This window comes from Gymnoscopelus microlampas, assembly GCF_963454915.1.
Source record: "Gymnoscopelus microlampas genome assembly, chromosome: 20".
NCBI classification, from domain to species: Eukaryota; Metazoa; Chordata; class Actinopteri; order Myctophiformes; family Myctophidae; genus Gymnoscopelus; species Gymnoscopelus microlampas.
In genome coordinates this window covers 36,206,414-36,233,110 of record NC_139957.1, presented here as the reverse complement: position 1 = coordinate 36,233,110, position 26,697 = coordinate 36,206,414, and the positions used below count along the sequence as shown (strand labels likewise).

Sequence of the window (26,697 nt, the reverse complement as noted above, 5' to 3'; positions counted from 1 at the left end):
GGCACTTATCTCAGAGCATTCGATGAATTATGATCCAAATCAAAAGGCTCATCATTTGTTTCTTTTCATAGTTCTATCATCACATAGTGAGATCTGAGCCGGAGGTCAGCACAGTAAATAACTGTGCTACAGTTATTTGTGGTTGAAAGGCAAACATGTGGTTGCAGAGATTCATCAAGAAACACATGAATTGAATACTGAAATATTCAGAGTTTGAGAGTGAGGGGCGATCAGGCTCCCAACCCCATTTATCTACCGCCCCCTGTGGCTCTGAGAGAGCATCTAAAGATGGTTTCCATGTTATGGTGTGATAAGATTGTGCGGCATGGGAATTTATGTATGACGTTCCTTTTGTTAGAGCCAAATAGGATATTGTAATGAAAAGGACAAAGTGGTTCTTAATCTTGACTGAATTAATCACTGGAGTCTCATGGATCATCACAATCTCTGCAAAGGCAGATAGTGACCCCAGGTGGCAATAAGATGACAATGCATTTCAAGAGATGTAATGTACCGTATTTGGCGCGGTGGGCAAATGTAATTGTCTTTTCTTTTCTATGTGTCCCTGAAGACAACAACTAAAGGGGAGTCACTTCAATTAATTAACCAACAAACTCAAAATAACAATACCCATGTTACTTTACAATCACTAGAAAAGTAGCACAGGTCCCATGTAAAAAAGTCATGGTTATATAAAGGCATCTACTCAGCCATTTGAAGCTTGTGTCAGCTTTACAATTGGTGTGACAATCACAACTTTCATGTGTTTTCATTTAAGCAACAGAGTTCCAACTGTATGTCATATTAGGTAGGCTACATTGGTGTGAGATTTTTAATGTAGCCGTGGCAAAAGTCTTGAAATCCAGGTCAGCATTAAATGTTTAAAAAAATATATATTTAGAAAATGTTAAGTTAAATAAAGTATACATGATTACAACATGCTTAAACATTCGACAATTAAGGTCTAATATTTCTACAATTGCTACAAAACCTGTATTATCCAGTCATTTTGGGGCATAATCAAGAAGTTGACGGATAAAATTAAGTCCGATAATGATGTACCATACATGTTCACATCATGTATACTTTACATTACTTAAAACCATTTTTCAAATATTTAATTTAACATTTTGGACAAAATAGACAATTTTACATCGAGGTGCCCAGATATCCCTAGTGCCCACCTATCCTGTATACCTGGTGATAATGATATAAATCTATAAAACAAAGAATGAAAAGTGTAAATGGCCATACCCATATATGGGCATATAAATGGGCATATGGGAGATCAGTGGTCTGTGGAGAATGTCTGAGGAGAGCAAACTGACTGTGGAAAGTAGACCGACTTAGTAACAAACGTCCGTTGTATGAGCTGCTGCTTTACAACGGAGACGGAGACATAAGACTTTAATAAACAAGATCCTAAATGGACTAAAGTGAGTGCTGGTATTCCTTTCTATGAAACTATGTCCGCCTGCACCGTGCACCCGGTACACATCGAACTATTCGTCTGATGAGTGCTTGCTTCTTTCTCTTTCAAGTTCTCATTTGGGATTACATACGTACGTGACAACCGCCTATCTGACCGACTTGACACCGGGCACTGCACTCCCTCGGGTCGTCTGCGACGTGTGTGGCGAATTTGAAGTCGGTCAGTCAAACGGTTCTCGAGATACGTGGATTACAGACGTACGTACATACGTATGTCCATACAGAGATTCCCTGCATTTATTGTAAGAAGATTACAACAATAATGGTTAGATGAAGCCCTAGTGGAGGTCACGATATGACAAGTCACATAAATCTCCCATTAAATTAGTTAATTCTAAACAATCAATTCAAAATAATTAAGCAGAGACACCAGACTAGGAACGTTTGCAAGAAAACAAAATGTTTTATTCCTTGTAAACCTCACAGAGAGCGAGAGCGCAGCAGAGGTCAGACCTGGGGGGAGACAGCAGTGACTGTGGGCATAGAAAACTGAAAAAAACCCAAACGAAAACACTTTTCTATACTTTCAACATCAGCTGACCAAACCAACTGACTAAAACTGTAATTGTCACAACATTTTCAAGAGCCAATGACATAGCGATCTGCGCAAAGGAAAAAAAAAAAAAAGCTTCTCCATATACAGTAGGTGAAAACCACACGCACGAAAACAAAATGACCATTTCAAGATGACCGCGTCAGACTTGAGCTTTTTTTCCCCTGCAGGAAAATTACAATAATACCAGAAAGAGGCGAAACGGAAAGATTGACTGCTTTGAACACCCATTTCCCAGAACAGATGCAAAATACTGTAACATTCACAAAATAATTTACTATAGTCCCTTACTTTCATCTAAGTAAATAGTCTACTACAAACAGGTGACCCAATTTCTCTACCTGCTTCATACATACTTCAATTAAAGCTGCAATCCATAACGTTGTTTAGTGAATACAACATTTTTTCGTGTGTTTTTTGACCAATCTGTATGGTACAGTACGTTGATACAATATAACTCAACTGCAGTGCAGCAGTGGTTGTAGCTTATGATCACCTGACCAAGGCAGGTAAAGTTAATATCTGCTGCCAAGCCAATCGAATGGAAAACTGAACCAAATTAGGAAACGGGTATGCCACCATCTGGAAACCCTGGACTACAGTTATGCACAAAGACTATTTGAGCCATTAGATCCTGTGGTCGGGTAGGACACTTAGCGGTTGACAAGAGGTAATGCATGAAGTTCAAAATGCAATATATTCTCTGCCGCCTAAACAGGCTTTCTGTATTAGCTTAGCAGAAAGAAATTCAGCGCTCGTGCAGCGGCCCCGGGTTCGAATCCAGGGTAGGACATGAAAGTTATGGATTGCCGCATTAAGTGATATTTAAGGACATCTGACAAACACGTCCAATGTATCTGCAGTACATTCTTGGAGAGCACATATAACTATAAAAAAAAAGAACCATTCTATTCTTGGCACATGGACTGAAGTTGAATCTTCGTAAAATAAATAATTATTTAAATTTGCGAAATTGAGTGGAACAATATTTCTGTCGTTTTGGCATTTCCAAAGCCTCGTTTCTTGTATACATTGCAAACTCAAAAGTCAAACTTTACAGTTTTTTTCCCTTTCAAAACAGCATGTAGTTTTTTTTGTACGGTGCCATTTTAAAGTGAGAATTTGAGAACAAAACATGGAGCTAGTAGCTGAACAGAGAGGGTTGTGAGATGTTCTTCTGAAGGCTGCAGGGGGAAGACCATGCAGAGAGCTTCACACCTGTGTGCAGTAGACCCTGTGGTGGCGTGCATCACTGTCAACGTACTGTGACATACTGGCAGTCAGTGTGTGACAAGCTGGAAAGGATGCTATGCTACAGCCTCTTACTAGAGAAGTGGTTCTCAAACTGTCAAGGACCCCCAAATGAATATGTATTTTTCACACATTTTGGAAAATAACCGATGTATAAAAGGTTTAAAGCGGTTTAACTGATTTTTATGCTATATTAGCTAATTTGGCTGGGGGACCCCCTTAAGGACCCCTGACTTTGAGAACCTCTGTACCAGAGGACAACTTTGCCCATTTTTAACCTGAATCCTATCATTCTATTGTGGGGAGGACATGTGAGAATCTGACACAACAGTAGCCAGCAAAAACAAGTATTCAACTTCAGGGATTGTCAAAGCGATTTTCATCAGCTTGCTGTCTGAGCACTTGCTCTTGACAGCCTGGAGCTTTGTTTTCCCCTTGCTGACGACAACTACATTCTTGGAGATGTGCTGCATGAATCAACAATGTGATAAATAATAATTATCAAGTCCCCTTTAGCTGTTGTTGGGGTATTGGCCACGCACATCCTCTGCATTTATTCACTAGGTACTGGAGATTTCCCAATGCTCTAAACGCATCCTCCTCACATTAGAACAATAGGATTCAGGTAAAAAACGTCTCTTTAACCTCAGCTGGTCAATGTCACTGGTGGTAAGAATGAAGTTGCCCCTGAACACTGAACTGGGTTCAGGGGCAATTAGCGGGGATAATGTCGTACCGACATTAGATAACGTTCTCAATGGTTGCTGCCAAATTGTTCCTTTCCAGCTTGGCCAAATGCTTGACATTCAGTAGAGAAGGGCTGAGATCAGGCTGGGTCGTATGGTCTCGTTTAATCCTCTAATTAAAGTCCTGTCTCAAGGCACTGTGAACATGACAATGAGTGAAAACTATGCAGAACTTTGAGAAGGCATATTATTAGACACTAATTTGTCTTAGTGACATCTTTGCACAACTTTAAACCTATTTTGGACGTCATTGAGGGAAGTACAGACAGGGAAACCAAATCACTTTGTCTTAATGCTGAACTTGCAGAGCAGACTGGATTTGCTCACTCAAACTCTGGGCTAATTTAACTTAAAACCACTGCTCTATTTACATCTCGGGCCGTTTTCCAGATGACAGTGTTAACTTTGCAAAACTGAACAATGAAGAGATATAACAAATAAATCTCTTTCCAAAAGGCAGAACAAACCATTGACCACAAAAGAACAGCTGAGAAGCAGGATGCAATTTGGTCTCTGATTTTGGACTGTTAAAAAAAGAAAAACTTGAACACATCAGGACGAGAGTCTGTGCCAACTTTGCACTACATTCCTCTGATTGTACACCTGTTAACATCCTACCTTGAGGTGGGGATTGGGTGAGGGGTGGGATTATATCGGTCAGATCTTCTGATGGAGAAATATGAGGGAAGCATTCTGTCAATCAGAACTCTGTGTTCCAACTTGATGAGGAGAAACCAAACCTAAGAAAGTAAACTAGCCATTCATCCCCGAGGCCAACGAGAGCAGGTGGTTTAAGTGCTGGTGGTGGTGGTGGTGGTGGTGGTGGGGGGGGGCGGTGAGCAGTAACGCTCTTTAGATGAAGATAAAGGCCCGATTCTGTGAGGTTTCACTAGACACTTACAAGAAGAAAAAATAAAACGGAGGGGAGGGGCAAGGGTCCTAGTTGACGTAATGTCCCTTAAAAGTCTTTTACTTTTTTGTCTTTTGTTTTAACTACAACAAATACAGTCACACGATAACGACATCCTTCTGACCTGGTGAAGAGGGGAGGGAAAACCAAACAAAACCACCTTCTCGGCCGCAGACATGCCGAGCGGATCTTGGAGGTGGTGGGTTGGTTGGTTGGGTGGGAGGGCGGTCTGCGGAAAAGAAAGACCTTTTGATGGGAGGATGGATGGAGGGGAAGTAGTGGGGGGTGGGCTGAGGGCCGGGGGATCCGGTGGTGGGTCACTTTTTGAGGGGCTGGTAGACGGAGGCGTTGGGGTCCAGGCCAGAAGGACTGGTGTCCATGAACTTGGAGGAGTAATGGGGCGTCACGGGGCTCATGCTGCTGGTGTCGGCTGTGTAGGAGATGCTGGGCATGACGGCCATCACCTCGGCTATCTTCTGCTTCAGGTCTTTTATCTCCTGGTCTTTCTGCAGGATTTGACCTGCAGAGCGGATGAGACGGCCGGAAAACATGGGACACAGGTGAGTCGGTGACATCGAGATCAGATGTGTGAGGATATTATATTACTCAAGTCCTCAAGAAACATCGGATAAATATTGTATAGATTTGGGTGCAACAGTTAATCAAACAAATACATTTAATAATAATAATAAATAATTTTTTAGGATTTTAAAATTTGCAAAAATAGCAGATCTACAATCTAACAACGTGTTGCCTGTGAGCTTGTAGATTGCCTACTTTCGCAAAAAAACGCCCCATGAAGTAATAATAGTAATTGATTTAGTAGTCAATTATTAAAAAGAATCATTGATTAAAAAACGAAATCGCATATCAAGTTTATTCGATTAATCAAAAAAAGTAAACTAGAATATTTGCCAAGAAACAAATCGACAGTTGCAGCCATGGCCAGACAATAACGAAAGATGGAGATTATACTTCATACAGTAACACTGCACATTAAAACCCTGAGTGTTAGGTTAAGTGTACAAATGGAACCAAATGGACCCTTAAGGGTCACTCCTTCATATAGGCGACACACATTCACATTACACAACATCCTACTTATTACACACCCACATTGCAGAACAGAACAGAAAAATGCTATATGCAACAGAAATAGGAGAGCACCACTGGTCAGACATTAGGTTACATTCCCAGCTCCAGAGGCCACATAAGATTGAGTACTTGAAAATGTTTCTCCACTCATGTGGGAGGCTGCTTAGAAGAACCGCTTTCTGGTGTCCCTATTTTGGGACACCTGAAGATTTTCAAAAGTTTAAAAAAAATAGCGACACTAGCCTATCTACAAGCTCACATCATGTCACGATGCGACGCGTTGTGAGCTTACAGATCTGCTATTTTCACTATATGCCGAGTGACTAAGCATACAGGGGCTTAACTGGTTAACTTCCGTGTGCAGTTCACACCACACGTCACGTGAGAGTCATTTACACGTCACATGACACTAATTGTGTGAAATTGATGACGTTTAATAGGACACCAAGGAGCGATCAACCACAGAAAAGAGCTCTTGCGATAATTGACTGAATGCTGAATCACTGGAGAAGATTAGCATTAAAAGAACTGGGGGAAGCACAGAACTCATTCTTGTCAGAGCCATTAATCCAGCTGTATGACGTACATTCACTCCTGACTTTAGGGATGAGGAGATGAGGCTTACATTGGGTCATAAGATAAGTAAGATGGAACAGTGTATAATGTCTGCGGCAGAAGAAAAGAAAGAAAATCGGCACGGCCTTTAACCTAACTAAAACAAGCGTCCCTATTTTGGGCACGTCATAATAGGTTAACAACAAAAATATCCTTGGATAGATCGTCTATTTCTGGTGAAGAGATATGGTGTAGAGGGAGGAAAACTTAAGGGACCAAGTATACATACCCCTGGGGGACCTCGGTCAACAAAGTGTATAGGGTTTAATTGGTTAATGTCATAGCTGTGTCTGTAAGTATGATTATCAACTTGCACGCATATCAACTTGTACTGCCATAGCTGTAAAACAGCACAAGTGCATAGTCATATACGGTAGAAGCTTCTTTTAAGTGCTTTGGACTTTTGTTTAGTGACAGAATAGTGGTTGCAGAATTGCACCGTTTCAAAAGGTCTTCACATACCACGAAGCATGGCGACTAAACAATACGAAAATCGACAGCAAGTATTTTGCATGAAAACTATTAATATAATTGATGCCTCATTCATACAGGTTGATACTGGTTTCGAATACAAGCTGCATCACTTTATCACCACTTCAACAAAAAAACATATTGACAAAGAGCCTTCTGCTGTGCACAAATTACCTCTAAGTATTGGTTCTGCTGATTCCAATTAAAACTATGGATGATGTTGTTGATGAGCTTTTATTTCTATTTTACTAGATGTCCCGATCCACTCTGTACGTTTTTACAGTTTAATTACAGACATGCACCGTTCCAGAAGCAAGCAAAAACAGGTTTCGGATGATTTAGTGATTTAAAATGAAAAATGCAGTCCAACAACCATTTGAGTGCGTTTCGAGAGGCGTCAAGCATCTTTCCTAAAAAGGACTGGTTTTGGTAACTTTCATATATTTGGAAGTGTGCACTGTGCAGCTATTTAGGAAAATGTAAAGATTAGATCGGGACTCGGGTGGGTGGGGGGTCACAATCTGTCTACTGATTTGCATTTGTATTTGTAAGAAACAGAGGAAGTTAAAAATGAATAAACCATTAAAATAACTGGCTGTACTGTAAGGATCACATTCTTTGCTGCACAGTCTTATGGGACATCACACCCAAGGGACCACTTTATCGTTTCCTCGAAATGTCACCAAACCAAGAATCCTAACTAGGTCATGTTCTATGCTCCCTTCTGTCAGGAGACATTCCTAAGTGGCGATATTTCCTAAAAATGCTACCTAACAAGGAAACTTCCTGGCAAGTAATTGTGTGCGCTTGTTTTACCGTTGGCGTGTAGCAGAAATGGGTGGGCGCTCACCTTGTGCGATCTCCTTCTCCCTCTTGGCGTCGCCCAGCGCCGAGAAGAGGTCCAATTTGATCCTGGTCTCTGCACTCAGGCTGTTCTCCAGGTGCTGGGTTTTATCCTGCATGGCTGACAGCGCTGACATCAACACCTCTGTGTCCTTCTCGTTCTCTTTATATTTATGGAGCTCCTGACAGACAGACAGTTCAGTCAGTTATCCAGTTAGATCATAGATGTCCAGCAGAGCAGCCTGGCTGTCATCATTACATGACAGGTGGTAGACACAAGCTGTCTCTTGGAGGACATTAAGGTTTTCTTAACTCTTTGACTGCCAGAGTATTTACACATCTACCCCCCTTCACTGCCAGAGAATAACATTGCAAAAATAGGTAAACTGTGAATTTTGTCTCCGTTTATTTTTTAACATTGAAGTGAATGGAGCAGAAAATCTTCGTATCGCGTTATCTCCTGCTTCCTTTGTGATAAAAAAAAAAAGTTTTTTGGAAAAATAAAAATAAAAAAAAATACATTTTTTTTTTAATTTTTAATTTTTTCAAAAATCTCGTCAATCTCGTCGACGGCTGGCTGAGCCATGCGGAGAAAAACGAGAAATCTCGTCAATGGCAGTCAAAGAGTTAAGGTAAAGGGATAGTTCACCCCCCAAAATATTTTTTTTTTCTATCGATTAGTCACCCCATGGAGACTTGAATTCATGGATATTTTTGTTTTTGTCGCATTCCTAAGCCAATAATTTGATGACCAGCGGACCGGTAGGCAGCAGTTCCGGTGGGAGACACAAAGGAGAGTCCATGAATTCAAGTCTCCATGGGGTGACTAATCAATAGGAAAAAAAATATTTTGGGGGTGAACTATGCCTTTAAGTTTCAATTGCACTAATTTTAAATCGGTACAACAAGGACTCCTTCGTTCCTTCAGCTATCCCCATTTTAAATATAGTGAGGAGGTAGTAGTCAGAGTAGGGCTGCCGGGAAACAAATTTCGATAGTCAAATATAATTTTTAATGTGAAATCTTTTTTTAAATTGTCATTTGAATGTTGTTGTTTGTTTTTCCTCCATAAATGTACCGAATCTGATGATGATGCTTCCTGACCTACCGATGTGAAAACAAATGCTTTAATCATGTGAAACACGATCAACAATAAATGTTGGTGTTCATGCACTGCACACTAGCAAGTTGTGCACACATGGCTGTGCGCCTGTGTGTGTCTGCACTGAGACCGTGACAGACAGCTGGTTCAGCGCAGCAGGCAAGACTCCTCCCTTTCCCCCAATAAACTTCACTTGAAAGTTACGTTTAAAAAACAAAAGCAAAATGAGCCTATATTAAAGCCATAACCCTTAACTAATATAGTTGGTTTCACTATTTTGTTTAGCCTGTTATTATAGCATTTGTATGCGCGCACGTGCATGTGTATTATTTTATAACTATACATTATTTTATATAATTATATATTACACAAAATATTTGAATATATTCGAATTAAAACATTCAGGAGTCAGAGATAAACCATAAAGGTGGCATTCCTGTTCTCAACTTGCTGGAGAAAGAGGCTTATGTTGAACATCTACGTTTTTACTATAAGAAAGTTGTGCCTGCCTAGAATTAACACAAAGAAAGTTACAAAAATGTTATAGCTCCAAAAGGATGTTTCGTTTTTGGCTAAATGACATCTGAAAACTAACTTCCCTTATAGATATGGTAACATTCAATGTAAGAAATAAACATTGTGCTCCAAGCCTGGTCTGCAGGACACAAATTACAGTCACATCAGTGAACAGACTGCATGTAATTCTCAACCAGTGAAAATGACTGCACCTGCACTTTAATTTCCAGTTCTCGGATCTGGTCTTCTTTGAGCTTGATGTCCATTGTGAGTTTCTTACACTCCGTCTCTAACTCAGTGATCCTCCTCCGTAGCGTTTCTGTGCATTCCCCTCTGAGGACAACAAAACAAGACAGATTCTAATGATTAGTTTACACTCCATCGCATAAGTGGGTTGCATGCCAAAAAGAACAGATCTACAAGCTAGCTACGGAGTATAAATTAGGCTTAATGGTGTGGCTTCCCTGCGCACTTTAAAAGGCTTTGAGACAGTTTGTTAAATTAATTAGCAGTTATCTGGCTGACTGGCTTGAATCCCCCTACTTACCGTATATATTAGTCTACACTGAATTGAACACATTTCTTCAGTTATACTCTAGTGGGAGTATTATGGTCTTGAGAACTTCTGGAGACCTTTACAGTGAATTATGGGTAGTGTAGGGATCAGACAGTAAAACCATACAGCAAATAACTGTGTGTTTTCTCAGCCAGCATCACAAGTAATCACAATCTTTCAAAGTCCACATCACAAATTGTTTAAAGCAGGGGTCTTAAATGTTTTTCAGGCCAAGGACCCCTTAGCTGAGAGAGAGATGAAGCAGGGACCCCCCCCCACTAAATATTGTATAACATTGTGTTGCAGATTAGATTATCAACTTTTTCATAGATTTCATAGAAAGTTTCTTAGACTTATTTGCTGTTGGATTCATGTTAATGTGTATTTTCAGACATTTAACCACTCGAGCCCTTAGTACTAAGTAAACTTGACCTTTCAACTCTGTACTTGGTCTGCTCTTTGACCAGACCACCCGTATGGGTGGTCTGGTCCGAAAATAGCCGATCTACAAGCACACCCTATACCCTCAGAAAAGAGTATAGCCTTCAAGTGGTTAATGTAAAAACAAATATCCTATCACACAAAGATTTGGCGGCCCCCCTGTAGTAACTCTGAGAGACCCCCCCGCCTCCAAGGTACCCTCAGGGTCCCTGGACCCCAATTTGAGAACCACTGGTCAAAAAGTCGACAAGTACTTCCATGTGTGTGTACCTGGATGCTGCTGCCAGGGCTACAGCCCTGGCTGCTGTGGCCTCCTCCAGCTTCTTGCGTTTTTTCTCGTCTGCGAGCTGCTTCTCGGCGGTGGCACGTGCGTCCTGCTCGGCCTTCAGCCTCTTCTCCAGCTGGCCCACCGCCTGCTTGTCCTTCTGCTTGGCCTGCACAGCATTATGGAGCCTGTGTACACACACACACACACACACACCAGCTTGTTAGCTAGCAGACAATGACAAGAGCAAGGAGGATTTGTCACACTTGTCTGTGTCTCTCTCTGTGTGTGTGTGTGTGTGTGTGTGTGTGTGTGTGTGTGTGTGTGTGTGTGTGTGTGTGTGTGTGTGTGTGTGTGTGTGTGTGTGTGTGTGTGTGTGTGTGTGTGTGTGTGTGTGTGTGTGTGTGTGTGTGTGTGTCATTACTTCGAACTGAGTGTTGAATGAAATGAGATCTGACTGTGATAGGAACACAAGCACCTAGAGATTTGGTATAAAATGAACAAACTGGATCTAAGTCTTGCATGTCTAAAGGCCAGTCCACAGTCTGGCTGTTTAGAGTAGTATCCAATACAGTACAGTACTGTGTTCCATTAGTCTAAGGATCTGGTCAACACACAGCTAGGACAGTTACAGTAACAATCGTCATTCATTTAATGACCCAGAACAGCTGAGCAAAAGTTGTATAGCACCGGTGATTTCAAACTTCTCTCTCAAATTCAATAAATGCAATAAATTTTGGTTTCAGAGAATCCATTGCCTTTCAGCAACACATCCATAACTACCTTCAACCTGGCGCCCTATTTTGGGCATTATAGGCAAACATTTTCAAAACTTAATAAGTTGTACTAGATCTACAAGCTCACAAGCTTGTAGCTCTGCTATGTTCAGGGGGTGCACTGGTCGCTTCACGCGACACCACGGCGTTCCGCCAGTTTTCTTTTTGCAGGATCACCCGCATGCACATGCACGGATGTGCACGCTGGACCGTTCCCCTCGATTCATGAGCCAAGTACCCAAATAGCTTTGCGTAAAAGTTTTACAGGTGAGTGTGCAGTGTCCTCACTCCTCACATAACACAACACAGCATTTTGGCTAGCCTACTGCTGCCCAGGGAGGCCAGTATCCTAAATGCACGCAAAAAGAATGCCTCAGCCACCGTCGAAGAAGAGAAAGATACTTCATTCAAAGCATTACTTCATTAGTTTCAGCTCCTATAATTCAAGGGATCCCTTGAGAAGATTTTCAAAGACTAAAACTAAGCTAAAAACTAGTAATTTCCTATACAAACTTGTTTCCTACTATTCATACACCCGTGAAGCTAAGTAAAAATGTATCACACATTAAGGCAAAATAAAATGCACGCGACGTCATTAAAATAGTGTTCAGCCAGTAAAAAAGAAAATCATCATTACACCCCTGGCTATGGTTGAAAATGTTCGCCTATTATGACATGCCAAAAATAGGGAGACTAGGTTGAAATTTGTACACATCTGCTGTATAATTGCCATTACAGATAATGGTTTGACCGATACCAATATATCGGTTGGGTCTGGCTTGCAGCAAGACAACCACCACTCACTTGTTTTGTAGAAGCTCGTTCTCCTGGCGTAGCTGGCCCAGCTCGGAGCGGATGGAGCGCTCTGCGCTGCCCAGCGAGCCAATCTGACTGCGAAGATCCTGCTCCACCTGCCGGCTGGCCTGCAGGTCGGCCTTCAGCTTCTTAACGTCCTGCTCCAGCCTGGCGGGAAGGGAACAGAAGGCCTTTGATGCACGTTTAGAACAGTGGTTCTCAAACTTTTTCATGTCAGGGACCCCCAAAATGTGTATGCATTAGGCCCCCATTTTAAAAGATGTTGTGCCAGGGAGCCCCATAAGAGAATACTTGTGTAGTTAGGCTTGGAAGAATTTGGAATAATGTTGACAATTTCTAAGCATGAATTCAATTTTCTATTTTAGCTGGGGACCCGCTGGAACCCCCTTAAGAACCACTGGGGGTTCCTGGACCCCTCACAAAGAACCACTGGTTTGGAATATCATTCGAAAACGGCTTTAAAATACCATACAGGTGGTCTGGTATGTTTGGACCGTTGAATATGACTGACGGAATACCGACCATTTTCCAAAACATACCATTCCATCCATTTCAACACAAAATCAACTTGCAGAGACTTTCTTGAGATGGGTAATCCAACTTTTCATCTAAGTTACATCCTAGTTGTAAATAGGATTTTCTAACACAGATTGATGAATTGAAAAATTCAAACATTGCTCACTTATTAACCACGCAATATTGCCACAATTAGTCAAGTAAGTTCAGTAACATTTGATGATAATGGAGAAAAATGTAACAAATGGAAATCTAAAATTAAAGTAGTTAGTTAGTGGTAAAATGGTCTAGCTTTATGCATAATATATGACACAAGTTGCAAATATCATTGAAATAAGACACGCTGAAATAAAGGGCATGCAGCTTGACCTGTTAAAATGTCATGAGAAAACATTTGTTGCAATTTGGAGCTAACAAATTAACACTTTTTTACTTCCCTCGGATTGATTCATGCTCTGGCTGGCATGGTGCAACTACTTATGCCTGATTCATACATGGTTCGCGCCATGTCACAAATTGTAGTAAATAGGAGCTCAAAGCGTGTCACTCATTGTGAGCGTGTTGATCTGCTATTTTTGTTGTGCGACACCAGCGTGCAACTACTGTATGTATGAATCAGGAATTAGATTCACTATGCCAAAAACACACCCATCTTGCGACTCCAGGAAGTCTGGGCGTGTTGACACGAGTCTGTATTAAGCCCAAATTGGGTAAACAAGTTTAGTCAGCTTTGCTTGAGTGCTAAAACGGAACTCAATCCAAGCTGACACAATCCAAACTCAGAACTGGGCTGGTCTTCATCACAGGTCACCCGTTTAGTTTTTACGATTTATTTGGGGGATTTTTATGTTTTTGTCCAGTTGTTTGAGTGCTGAATCTTTAATGGGCCACAGTGGAAACAAGTCTTAAGCTTTTTTTGTGCCTTATCCACTTGACCTCCTCCTCCACCAGTTGAGGTTGTGCATCGTCTCAACACCAAATACTCCTTGTTCATTTGAGAAAAAAAAGAGAAATGTCTGGCGAAACATTGTATAAAGAATTTAAGTGACTTCAAAGAAATGGTGCTTTTTGACACATAAAAGCAGCTCGTTTTAACATGACAAAAAGCCTTGTAAGTTATGAGCGCCAGTGTGATGAAAACATCATGGTCAGCCAATTAGATTCGGTCCATCATCAGCTTGATCAAATTGATGTTGATACTAGCTCCTTTTCACACTCCTTTTAACAGCCACAACAAAACAGCCCTTGTGGCAGTTACTACGGACACAACTCAGTTGTAATGAAAGATCAACGTGTGAACAGAAAGTGGTCTAGGAAGTAAAGAGTTACCTTCTAAAAAGAAACCCTTTAGAAGAGAATATTGGTTTAAATTGGCTACAGGTTAAACAGATTTGAACACCCAAAGTGTATCAAATGTATTACAAACAGTGGGCTAGAATTTTACTGGTGTGATCTGTTAGGTTTTCAAGTGCTTCTTTAGTGACCCTGATATCTGTAACATATAGAAACATAGAAACTACTACAATACATAAAAAATGCAAAATTATGATGCATAATTTATACTTCAATGTGCGACAGTGGCACTCGCCAAAACCTGTATGATAACATATACAGTAAATTACGCTCAAGTCCACCCACACTATACAGCACAGCTGCATGCATCAAGCATGGGTGCATGCGATCAAGTACAATCCAGACACATCCGCAATATTAATAATAAATTGTGCTGTTAACCAAGTGTTAACAAGCGTATAAAACCCACAGCCCAATTAAACGACACAATCATGACATGGGTTTATGGGCCATCTGCAACATGCACTGCATGGTTTCGGTTTAGAGGAATTTATACTTGGTTGCATGGCCGGCGTTGCTCGCCTAACATAGCCCGATCTACAAGCTCACAACGTGTCACGCCGAGACGCGCTGTGAGCTTGTAGGTCGGCTACTTTTGGTGCTCGAAATGGCACGCAACGAAAGTATGAACCAGGCGTCAGGCGTCACGGGTGGCCTCCACACATATCTCGCAGAACAAAATTTCACGCAGCCATCGTGGTCCAGCCAAGTAGGCCAACTGACACTTGAGAATAGCTTGAGAATATGATCAGTGTGACATCCAAGCTTGAAGCTCTGTCTGTCTTGACATGTTTTGTGTGTGAAGTTCTATGAACTTTTAGGGCGACGTAAGCCTGGAGCGTGGATGCCTGTGTCAGTGGAATTCACTCGTCTCTCTTGTGTGTGTGTGGGGGGGTAAAGAAAAATTGTGTGTTGTGCGTACAGTTCTTTGTTAGCACTGCGTTTCAACGAATAACTACTGTTGCTAGGAGACGGGTGAAGCCCTCATCAGCATCCTATCGGCTGTTTAAACTACTGCTAAAATAGCCGATTTACAAGCTCAAAAATTGTGTTGTGAGATTTTATGTCTGCTACTTAAAAAACGTCATGACAAATCTTTTATGGGGGTCCCCCCCAAGCACATTATCTTTTCAAATGGGCGTCCGTGTCCATATACATCAGTCTAGGGGTCCCTGATATGAAAATGTTTGAGAAGCACTGGTTTACAGAACGAACCAGTCTATAGGTGTTCGGTGGTTCTGACTGTGCTGACTCACCGTTGTTCGTGTGTGTGTGTGTGTGTGTGTGTGTGTGTGTGTGTGTGTGTGTAACAGAGCTCTCACCGTACGAGCGCCTCTGGCTTGCTCAGCTGGTTGTTGGGGATACAGTTATCCGTGGGGTCCCTGTGGGCGGAGCCCCCCGACGTCCCCTTCCCCGCTGCCACCTTCTGCTTCTTCTCGTTTTTCCCCGACGACGAGGGCGGCGGCGGCGCGGTCGAGGACGGCACGCTGCCGTTGGTGGCGCTGTGGCCGCGGGGCGACGAGTTGAGCGCGGCGGCGGCTACCGCGTTCCCGCCGCTAGCGTTCTTGTAGTTTTTGGACGAGGAGGAGGAGGACGACGACGACGAGCAGGAGGAGTTGTTGTCCTCCTTCAGCAGCAGGTTCTCCATGCTGCCCAGCTGCTCTGAGGTCAGTCTCTTGCTGTTCACATGGTTTTCCATGTACTCCATTTCCTGGAGTTTAGAGTCCCCCGCCGACGGCAGGATGCTGCTGCTGCTACTGCTGTTGTGTTGCTTCTTGGCTTCGCCTCCACCGCGGCTCTCTTTCCCTTTTTCTCTGTATTCTAGCTCCGGCAGCGAGGCGGCGGATGCTTTTTTATTAGCCAGAGCGCCGTTCTGTGAGGCCGGCGGCGGTGCGTCCACCTCGGATATCCCTTTAGCTGCTGCTGCTGCTGCTGAAAGAGAAGAGATCAAAATATGCATAGGTGGGAGTGCAATAGATAATTCAACTAATCGATTTAAACGATTATACATTAATTTTGCCTAGTACACTGAATTTTGGTTGAATAGTTTTGACTGCAACTTACAATTTGTTTCCACCCAAACTGGGTGTAAACAATATGTGAAATAAAAAAATAACTGCATTGCGGAACCAATGCAAAGACTCTTGGGTGGTCTTTCATATTGGGACTGTGATATGATTTATTTTCAGAGCAGTGATCGTACGTGTTTGTTAGCGGCTGTTCTCGCCGCTGTTCGAACTCATATATTACATTTAGATGTCACCAGACCAGATGTCATCATCAGTAGGGGGAGATCTCCGTTTGTCTGGCTACACGGCATAACGAGCATGTAACAAGGAATTACCCCTTGCATGGTTGGTGCTAGTACACTAGGGCTGCCCTTTCAAAGCCGGCAATTCAAATCATCTGTCAGAGACCCCTCAGTGGACGGAGATTCCTTGAGTCCCTTCAGGCCCGATAGCTCTGAGGGAGAGATAGCGTAGCTTTCTCTGACATCTTATTTAATGCTTCAGTGATGTTGAAAAGAGAGCTGTCACCAAAACTCTTGAATAGAGTTCTGTGCGTCGGTCAGGGATGCATTGGTCTTGGGACGAGGTAACACGCCGTGCAACCCCTTTTTTGAGCAGGAGCACGCGCACGCACATGCATAGATTTAAAACAACCTTAAATTCACTTAAATTCACACCTCAACTAAGTTAACGAAGGCTGCCGACTGCCAGTTGTCAGACCAGCATGAATTAACATAGGAATGAGCCTAGATGCATATCAATTGTCCATTGTGTGGCCTGTAGTGTAGGTGTTAAGCGACGTGCGCGTGACGTCATTAAAATAGCGTCCCACCACTAACAAAATCACCAATACAACACTGGCGTCGGTCTTTTAATGCTTAGTAACTTAATTTGCTAAATGTTTTGCGTTGTTACCATTGGTCGGCATTGATCTGTAGAATCACTTCTGTAAGTGCTTGCTAGTACGTATCCTTTGCCTTCTGAAAAAGAGCATTTCAATCAAAACTGGTCGCGGAGGCTTTTACCATAATCAAGCCAACACTGTGTCAAGCTCCGCACACTATTTTCTAGTGAAGTGGAGGAGAGGAGAAGAGAGCGAGAGCACTGTGGGAGTGGGAAGAGGCGGGGCGTGCCGAAAATAGCTGATCTACAAGCTCACAACAGGTTGAAGATCAGCTATTTTCACCTAATGAATAGGGATGCTAGGGTTCAAGTGGTTCATGTAAAAAAAAAAAATCATATCACACAAAGATTTGGCCCCCTGTAGTAGCTCTGAGGATCCTCCTAGGGGTCCCGGACCCCCCTGGTTGAAGACCCCTGATGTAGACCTTCATATATATAGCACACATCATCTGATCGTACTGCCGAATCAGATGCAACTAGCAAAGATTCATAGTCGGGCACAGCCCTATAGGATGTAGTTACAAAACAACCCACACCCTCAGCAACTATGGCGTAAGTAGTGTGGTCTAGTATGGGTGTATGTCTGCTGGCAACCGTTAATAGCGTACATACCACATATGTGGGTCACATATTTCCCACACTGGGTGTGTCACTGTACATGGTGTGTACATGCACGTTATGTTGGTCTCTTACCTTCCTCTGCCTCTCTCTCCTGTCTCTGCAGCATCTGTTGCTCTGGAGGCAGAGCCTGTTGCAGGAGCTGCATGTAGAACTCGTTCTCCTTCTGAACCTCCTTCTGTTTCCGGAGGCGCATCTTATAGCTGACATAACTCTTAAAGCCAAAGCCCAGCGTGACCACTGGATAGCCGATGCTGGGGGGGGGGACAAAAAAATATGCATTTACAAAATGCCTACGAATTCACAGACATTACTTAAATATGCTGACATTAATGTATCGTAAAATAATAATTACTCATTACACTCAATTACAGGTTAGATTAGGCCCAGGGTTTTCAACGTCCGATACAGTGGACCTCCCTTCATACCCATGTGTATCTAAATGGGCTCTATAGCCCAAATGTAATACATGTAACTGCCAAGATGCAGGAAGCTACAGTTCAGCATTAAGTGAACATTAGTGTAGAAAATCTTAATTATCATACAAATGCAGGCAACATTTAATGGCACTAATTTTGAGTCCCGTTTATCTTCCGCCATGCTTAAATGGCCTATCTATGCCAGACAATTTGCACACACACAGAGACAGAGACAGAGAGAGAGAGAGAGAGAGAGAGCGATCCACCAAGGTCTCTTCCCCATGAACAGACAATTGCTACTTTCAATTGATAATTCAAGTAATAGTTTGCTATGCTGCACAGAGTTGTCCCAATGTCCCACAGCCAAGTTGAAGTTTACGCACACATGATGTTGCAGATTAATGAGTGCCAAGGCCTGCAGTAGGGGAGTGGTAATAACTTAAGTTACTCTGCATTTGTCCCATCCTAGCAACTTAGTGAAGCCACAGTGTATATAACATGCAGTTCTTTGGGGCTCTCGGGTGGCGCTGTGGTAAAGTACCTGCCCACTACCGCGGAGTCTAGGGGTTCCGCTGTGGTGCATCCAGCTTTGTCGAGCGTCTATCTATATGAACACAACACAACTGCCCGTGCTCCGGGGAGGGAAGGCGGACGGGGATGGTGATATTTGTCACTACACATACTCCTCCGGGCCAGGTTGGACGGGTGGAGTAGGACGGTGCCGCTGTGTACTCCCGGTGGGGGCTCCTCACTGGCAAGGTGAGCCAGTAGGATACAACAGCACTACAGCAGTGACAATACACAGAAATGTGTGTGGGGAGGAATTCATTGGTATAACGACTAAATTGTGGAGAAAAGGGGGGGTGCCTGTCTTTCAGTAAATAGAATTGTTCCTCGTTTCACTATTTGTATGATGGATTTAGGCAACTAATAGATTAGATCATATCAAATGTTGCAACCTTTGTTGCATGCATCTGTGGGCATAACTACAGTAACTTCCTTTTGATCATCCTGACCATCCTGAAGAGCTGTTCCTTTCAGATCAGTCTTCAGTGGCCTGTATAGTGGAAGCATGCCTTTAGGGCAGAGGGCAGCCAGTGTTTTGAAATGGTACCACTGTCACTATCTGAGAGAGAGAGAGAGAGAGAGAGAGAGAGAAGCGTTAGCTCACCAGTGTGCAGCGAAAGGGCGACACAAATCCACATGGAAGTTCTTCAGGTCTTTGAATCTGATGGCCGCCTCTATGTACACAAACAGTATCCATAGAGACACTGTGGGTAGACACACCCCTCTCTCTGTGGACACAGGAGGAAGACACAGCAGTTAGAATACGACACACACCACAATGACAACACACACAAGTTACTTCTACGACAGCTCTTCTTGCCCTGCCCACATGCATGTGTGGCAGGGAATTGCAATCGGACCCGTCTGTGTGTTACGTCTGTGAACAAAATAACTTGAGAACAGATGATCAGATTTTTATGAAACTCATTAAGCTGCCCCGAACAGATACTCAATTTTAGGTCAAAAAGGTTGACGGTCAAGGTAACAATCAATGTAAATGACAATCACTCACATATCTTAGGAAAGGAGAGACATAAAACAAGGTGTTGGTTTCGCTTCCAGATGTTTTATTTTTATTTACACTGTGGACTTACTGCCAGTTATGACAGCCAAGTAGTAGTAAAACAATTAATAATAATCAATAAGTCAACCGACAGAAAATGTAACAAATTCAATTTTAGTGATAAAATATTCCCATAAACATTTCTAATACTCTGGTGTCCTACTGACACCAGGGTCTAAATTTCACAATGAAAGAGTAGGGAGACCACATCTAACCACATGTGCTAGTTAAAATAACATTTAAAATAACAAGTTCCACATTGCAGCTTTACTTGAATAATAGAAGATAATAATAATCAATTCAATTAATAAATAAATAACAGGCCCACATCCAAAGCATAAGCTACATTTTATGCTGTGATAAGCATGATGTACTTGCAAAGAAAAGTTGACTGACGGACTTCATTCTAGCTCTCAACGACTCAGTATCTATCTCGCACACAAACAAAATGTGAATCCCAGGTTGGACTTTCATTTTGTACAAGCTCTAAATAATGTCCCACGCCCTAGAAACTATCATCTGACGTCTTCTAGACTAGACCACCACCACCAACAGAGAGATGAGACAGACAGTCAGAACACAGACCCTGTCCATTGTCGAAATAATCTCACCCACATACACCAGCAGGCGGTGGAGTAATAAGAGATATTAATACTCTAATGACATGCCATAGATGTGAACGTTTCCAGGCGTCGGGGAGATACTGGGATCTCCTCAGTGCCACTGGGAACTCAATCTGACTCCTGGCCTTTGGTCAAGTGGGGCCTACCTCTAAATTACCCTGACACCTGATCCATACCGCACTGCTCGCTTAATGTGGAACATGGAACATGGAATTCTGAATATGAAACATTGAATTCTGAGAAGTAAGTTTGCTCCTTGTAAATAGCATGACACAATGAACGTGGGTATTGTGCAATACTTCCAGCACCTGCTCAGACCCAGTAAGAGTGCTGCCTTTTATAAGTGGGGTTGCCACTCAACCTTATCAATCAAAGCAAACAAGGAATCACTTTCTCCCACACTCACTTTCAACTAATGTGCTTGCTGTGCGTGAGCTGAAATTTTCATACTCCCCACGCCTGCGCGTCGATAGTCCCCCTCACCAGGAGTGTTGCTGTGATGTAAATAGAAATAAAAACTCGCCAAAAGACAAACCAAACCAATTCATTTTCAGTTCAACAACAGCTCTTTTCTCTGGAAGGAGAAATGTGTGGTTTATTGCTTTAAAAGTACAAAGAAAGGCCAACTATACTACACAAAATCAACAGGGTGAATTGTCTTTGCTTGACTGTGTGTCTCTCTATAGATGTAGCTGTACTATGTATCATTCAGATCATTTGTGATTGCAGCATTGATGTAAATAAAGCTGTCATTTCTTCTCATTTCTCCATTTTAAAATACATCCACTGAATATAACCGCAATGTTTATCTTTTCTTTCAGACAATCATTGCCAAGCCATGGCCACTTTGTTGAGCCGATGATCGATGGGGACGTGTTGACGTCCCCATCGATCAATGGGCACCAATGGGGGTGTCCCAAGAATCAATCAAAATATTTTTTTTTAAATCAATCGATCAAAATGAGTGAAAATGTTATTGTGACCACATAAGAAATTGCTATCAAGGGCTTGAATGGCACCTGCACACTGCAGTCAAAAGATTGTGACCTTAAAATCAAAAGAGAATTTAGAAAATCATGACACCCCTTGTCACCACACCTCCTACCACCTAGGTTCATTGATTGCCCGTGTGTGAGACCAGGCGCGCCAGCGGTCAGAGAGGATGTGGATGAAGTCACACGCTGGTGAAAGCAAGCGCGCAGGGAAGCGTGACTCAGGTCTTACCTGTGTGCCAGACATACTGCACCCACACGTAGGTACTGGCAGCAAAGAACAGCCATTGCACAGGGATGAAGAGCAGGCATATGATGTCAGAGGTGAACGCCACACACACAAAGAACACCGAGAAAGCCTGTAGGGGAAGAGGTAACGTACATTAAATGTGGTTGTGAAAACAAACATGGATACAAAAACACATTCAGCAAAACAAGCTGCTGGCTGTGTATCCCAGTTACCATTTCATTTTCCTATGCTGATTAATCACAAGTTCAGCATAACAAAGTCAATAGCAGACATCAAAGCCGATCAGTGATTTACAAGTCTGCTCTAGAGAATTAAAAGCTGGGAAGGCTGGGATAAACAGAATGTAAAACACAGATACTACACTGCTTGAAACTAAATAAACCCTCAAATAGTTTTGATTAAAAGCAGTCTAATTCCCTTTATCTTTTTTAGCAGGCAACATCAATTTATTCATAGCAAACCCCCTAGTGACTATTATTTATAAGGACCATTTGGCAATGATTCCAACGCATATACAGTAGTATGGATGGCAGAGCATGTTCAAGGAAGTTATCTATTTTTATTTATATATATATATATATATATATATATATATATATATATATATATATATATATATATATATATATATATATATATATATATATATATATAAATAAATCATAGCGTGCATTTGCTGGAGCTCACGTAACTATACAGGCAAAAAGTTACAAATGTAGACCAAACAAAAAGCTGGCCATAGGCATGGAAGAGCGTTCTTATAGAAAAGTAGAGTTCACACACTGGATCATGCTCCCATAGTTATATTATCGCCACTGTGAGGTTTCGAAGGATCTCATCTCATCCTCAGATGAGGAAGAGCTAAGACACTCGAAACGTCACCTTGATATTAATATACTAAATCAACTATGGGAGCCTGATCCAGTTTGCAAACTCTACTTTTCTATGTCAATATGATCTTCTGTCCAGCACCTTGGAAGTGCATGCTTTATACATTTTTTTAAAGGACCACCTTTCTCCCTGCTTTCTAAAAGGGAACAGTGGTGCGGTGCCGACAGACACTCACCAGGCCTTGGTATCTGAAAGAGTCGTACACACTCCGGATGAAGAGCCAGAACGGCCAGAGATACTCAAACCTGAACTCCAGCACAAAGTCTGCAAGCAACACCAGTGCCCAGACCACCAGGAACTTCAGGTAAAGGAAGGTACTGGACAGACGGGAGAAATGAGAACACACACATCATCAGAACACAGAAGAACATGATGTTTTAGAACACAAATTATTCTTCAACCGCTTGCAATTTGGCTTCCCTCTTTTGCTGAAAATGTGTCAGAATCAGAATCAGAACATGTCAAAAATAGCAGATCTACAAGCTCACACTGCATCGCAAAGTACAGTATTCTGTATTTTAATATATATATAGTTTTGTATAATGCACTTTTAAGGGGTTTGCTACAATTTCGTTGTTCTTAACTGTAACAATAACAATAAAGTTAATTCATTCATTCATTCATCATTCATAATGCATTGTGAGCTCGTAGATGTAGATCTGATATTTTGACTTTGTTGTACGATGACGTTATAGTGCTTAGGTGGTTAGAAAGTAATACTATTAGTTTGAACAGGACAACCTGTCAATTTATTTCACCCAATTAACCTCTGGACCACCATGAGTGGATAATTAAATCAATCAATGTAGAGAATTGACAGTGTGAGCATGAGGATGTATGTGCAGCCTAGCACTGCTGTTAGGAGATTAGATGTGTATGCACCTTGTCTGTCTAAGCAGCTTACGCTAGAAGACGCAACTGGACACTTGTACTGTACATTGAGGGTGTATTCTAGAATAGAGGATGCCAAAGCTGGCATCTTTAAATGAGAGTGACATACCATAACACACACTAGGGTAAGCAACAACATTGTGACATCTTAATAATTTGGGCCCAAGCTTCTATGCATTCTGCTTGTGACATGATTGCAAAACAAAACAACAAAGTGAAAACATGGTGATGTCTTGATAATTGGGGGGAAAGTTTCTATGCATTTTTCTTGTGACATGACTGCAAATAAACCAGTGTTGTTTTATAAACGTTCTATTAAAGCAGGTAGTTGAATGCATTCACACTGTCTCACGTCTGAAATCCAGCACTACTCTTACAGAGTACAGACACAGTCTGCAGGTTACAGTGCTTTTTAACTGTAGTTTATTGCTTTAGAGTTGGCAACACTGTGTGTGTGTGTGTGTGTGTGTGTGTGTGTGTGTGTGTGTGTGTAGCCTCGGAAACCCATGCTTTTTTTTTTGTTACAACTGTGTGTGTGACTTGGGGACAAGGCAGTAGACCTGTCATTTTAGTCATCATTCCAAACAAAACCAGCAATATCTCAAGAGGTATGTGTGATTGTTGGCACCATCAAGTAGACACCTCCAACACTTGCCTCACATATCTAGTATTCGGTGCCACGTGTGGGAGAAGGTGGCTGTTTTGCATTTGCAGTAGCTGGTATGTAGGAAGTCAAATGCAGGTTGACAGCCTGACTTCCTACATACCAGCTACTCCAAATGCAAAACAGCAGCAGCACAGTTGACTAATGACCATTAAGCGAGTAACTTTAAGCTCTGCAGCATGTTGACTAGCTTTAACTTGTGTTGCAGTTGTTGTTGTTGTTGTTGTTGTTGTTGTTGGCTGAGAAAAGTGCCAGTATTTTAAGCTGGTATGTTTGTGCAGAACTAAACTAGCTAGCATATACCACTGCTTACAAAAGTACCAATTGTAACGTGAACACGCACAACGACAGCTGACTGACACCGTTGAATGAGTCAGTGTCTGTGATATCAGAACCCATTCAAGTATCTATGAATCTATCAGGGCAGTGAGGAGAGAGTGGTAGATGATGTGATTCAACATGAGGCCTAGCTAACGCTCTGACAGCTGGGCTAACATTACCTGCTAAAGATGCGTCAAGTCTCCCTAAAATAAACTACATTAACGCCGGAAATGCATAGATTCTGCTTTCAAAATACAAGTTTAATTTCATATCCACATAAGTGTCGCGACCCCGCAAAAGACCCGGTCGTAACTCAAGCTTCTTGACGTTGTTGTTACCTGCCCCGGGTCTGCCGTACTGGAGAGACGGGGGTTCGATTCCAGCTTTTTAAGTTTCAATTGCATTGCCATACATAATCTAACTCTACATAATCATAGCAATAACAACGTCGGGTTGTTGTTTTATATTTGTCAAATATAATGGCAGAATATTAGTCAACGCTGGTCTTATTTTGAAGCCCACCTAACGGAAGACCAATGTTTATTTGCGTTAACTTGACGCGGGTGGTACCTGCTAATCAACACAACACAACACAGAGCTAATGGAAGCTATATGTCAGTAGCTGCTGGTACTTTAAAAGGCTAGGGGTATGTTATGTATCGCTAACGGGGCTAGCAGGCACTTGCATCCAGGTGACACCGGCTGTGTACTAGGTGTGTGTGCGTGCCGTGCGTGCGTGCCGCGGCCCCGGAGCGGCGGCCCCGTCCGGTCCCGTCCGGTCCGGTCCGCTCCGGGTCTCCGCGGTACCGTTACCGTACCTGCCGTAGATGCCCTCGGTGATTCGGTTCCGTTTCAACGGCCGCCGGAGTTTGCTGCAGTCCGCATTGCGCCGCTTCATCCTCCTCCCCTTCGCGTTGGCCTTAGAATAATACCCACTGTAATCTTAATATCCAGCTTCCCTGTTGTGTGTCCCCCGGAACAAAGATGTAATAATTATGATAAAAAAAAATGAAGTGGCTTCTGGTGATGAACGGTCGCTGTTATTATTATTATTTGTTTCTTCCCCCCGCCGCCGCCGCCGCTAAACAAAGAAATAAATAAACGGGGACTTTCTCTGAGCATCAGGATCCTCCTCTTTCTGCTTTCAGCGCAGCCTCACTGAGGGGCAGCGCAAACAGCGTTGCCAGGTTTTGCGAGAGAACAAGCAACAAGGTCCATGACAGGGGTCTTCAACAGGGGGTGTCAGAGTTACTACTACAGGGGGTCTTGAACCCTAGCATCCCTTTTCTGAGGAGAACTTACTGCGAGGCGTTGTGAGCTTGTAGATCTGCTATTTTTGGCAAAGAGTTATAGGTGTATAGGGAAAAAAGAGCAGCAAATGTTTATCTGAAACACAATTGTATACAATATAGAGGGGGTCCCTGCTTCATATCTCTCTCAGCTAGGGGGTCCTTGGCCTGAAAACGTTGAAGACCCCTGCACTATTATATTAAGGCCACATGAGCACTTTGAACCTATACATTGGCTATTTTAAAAAAAAAGTTGAAATAAAATGTGGAATATTTGGAATCTTTTTTTAACATTCTAACAACGTTTCGATGAATTGAGTACAAATTAAAGGACCCCAATGGAAACAAGCCATATGCTTTCTTGGGTTTAAAATCCTCTTAGCAGACCTTGTATTGAACTGTACTTTCTGTGTTTTTTTTTTGCAAACTGCTAATAAAGTATTCAATCAATCAATCACTCAACACAAATCTGGTATGGGGGGTCCTCCTAAACAACTTTTAGGAAACAAGCCCAAATAAGCAACTACACTTTGGAAACAAGCCCAAATAAGCAACTACACTTTGGAAACAAGCCCAAATAAGCAACTACACTTTGGAAACAAGCCTGCAACTACCAATATTTACAAGCGACTTTACAGAAAAACAAGTCGCTTATAATAAGCGGACATGGCAACACTGAGCGCAAAAGCGCGCTGTTATTGACGCACGTCATGCTCCTCCAATTTGTGCTCTGTCGTACGACAGTGTCGCGCGGCGAACATAACAGACCTACAAGCTCACGACGCGTCACCGATGCGACGTGTCGTATGCTTGTAGAGCTGTTAATTTCACCACGCGGCGCCGTCGTACGGCGAGGTGTAAAGCGTGCTTCGGCGCGCACG

At 42.4% G+C, this 26,697-nt stretch overlaps 1 protein-coding gene across 2 annotated transcripts; it reads right to left on the bottom strand.

The window, feature by feature from the left end:
• Window positions 1-1,870: 1,870 nt before the first annotated feature.
• maco1b (macoilin 1b) lies at window positions 1,871-25,633 on the bottom strand. 2 transcript variants are annotated; one of them, XM_084045454.1, is made up of 11 exons: window positions 25,346-25,633; window positions 22,827-22,968; window positions 21,743-21,869; window positions 19,437-19,560; window positions 17,922-18,100; window positions 15,639-16,248; window positions 12,436-12,594; window positions 10,861-11,043; window positions 9,806-9,926; window positions 7,983-8,157; window positions 1,871-5,471 (listed from the first exon to the last, which is right to left on the bottom strand). In XM_084045454.1, exons 1-11 carry the CDS (start codon window positions 25,423-25,425, stop codon window positions 5,269-5,271), a joined length of 2,103 nt encoding a protein of 700 aa, XP_083901580.1. In that variant the 5' UTR covers window positions 25,426-25,633; the 3' UTR covers window positions 1,871-5,268. The 2 variants fall into 2 exon arrangements, with proteins under 2 accessions (XP_083901580.1, XP_083901581.1); XM_084045455.1 differs by having other exon boundaries at window positions 15,639-16,245.
• Between the last annotated feature and the right edge of the window lie 1,064 nt (window positions 25,634-26,697).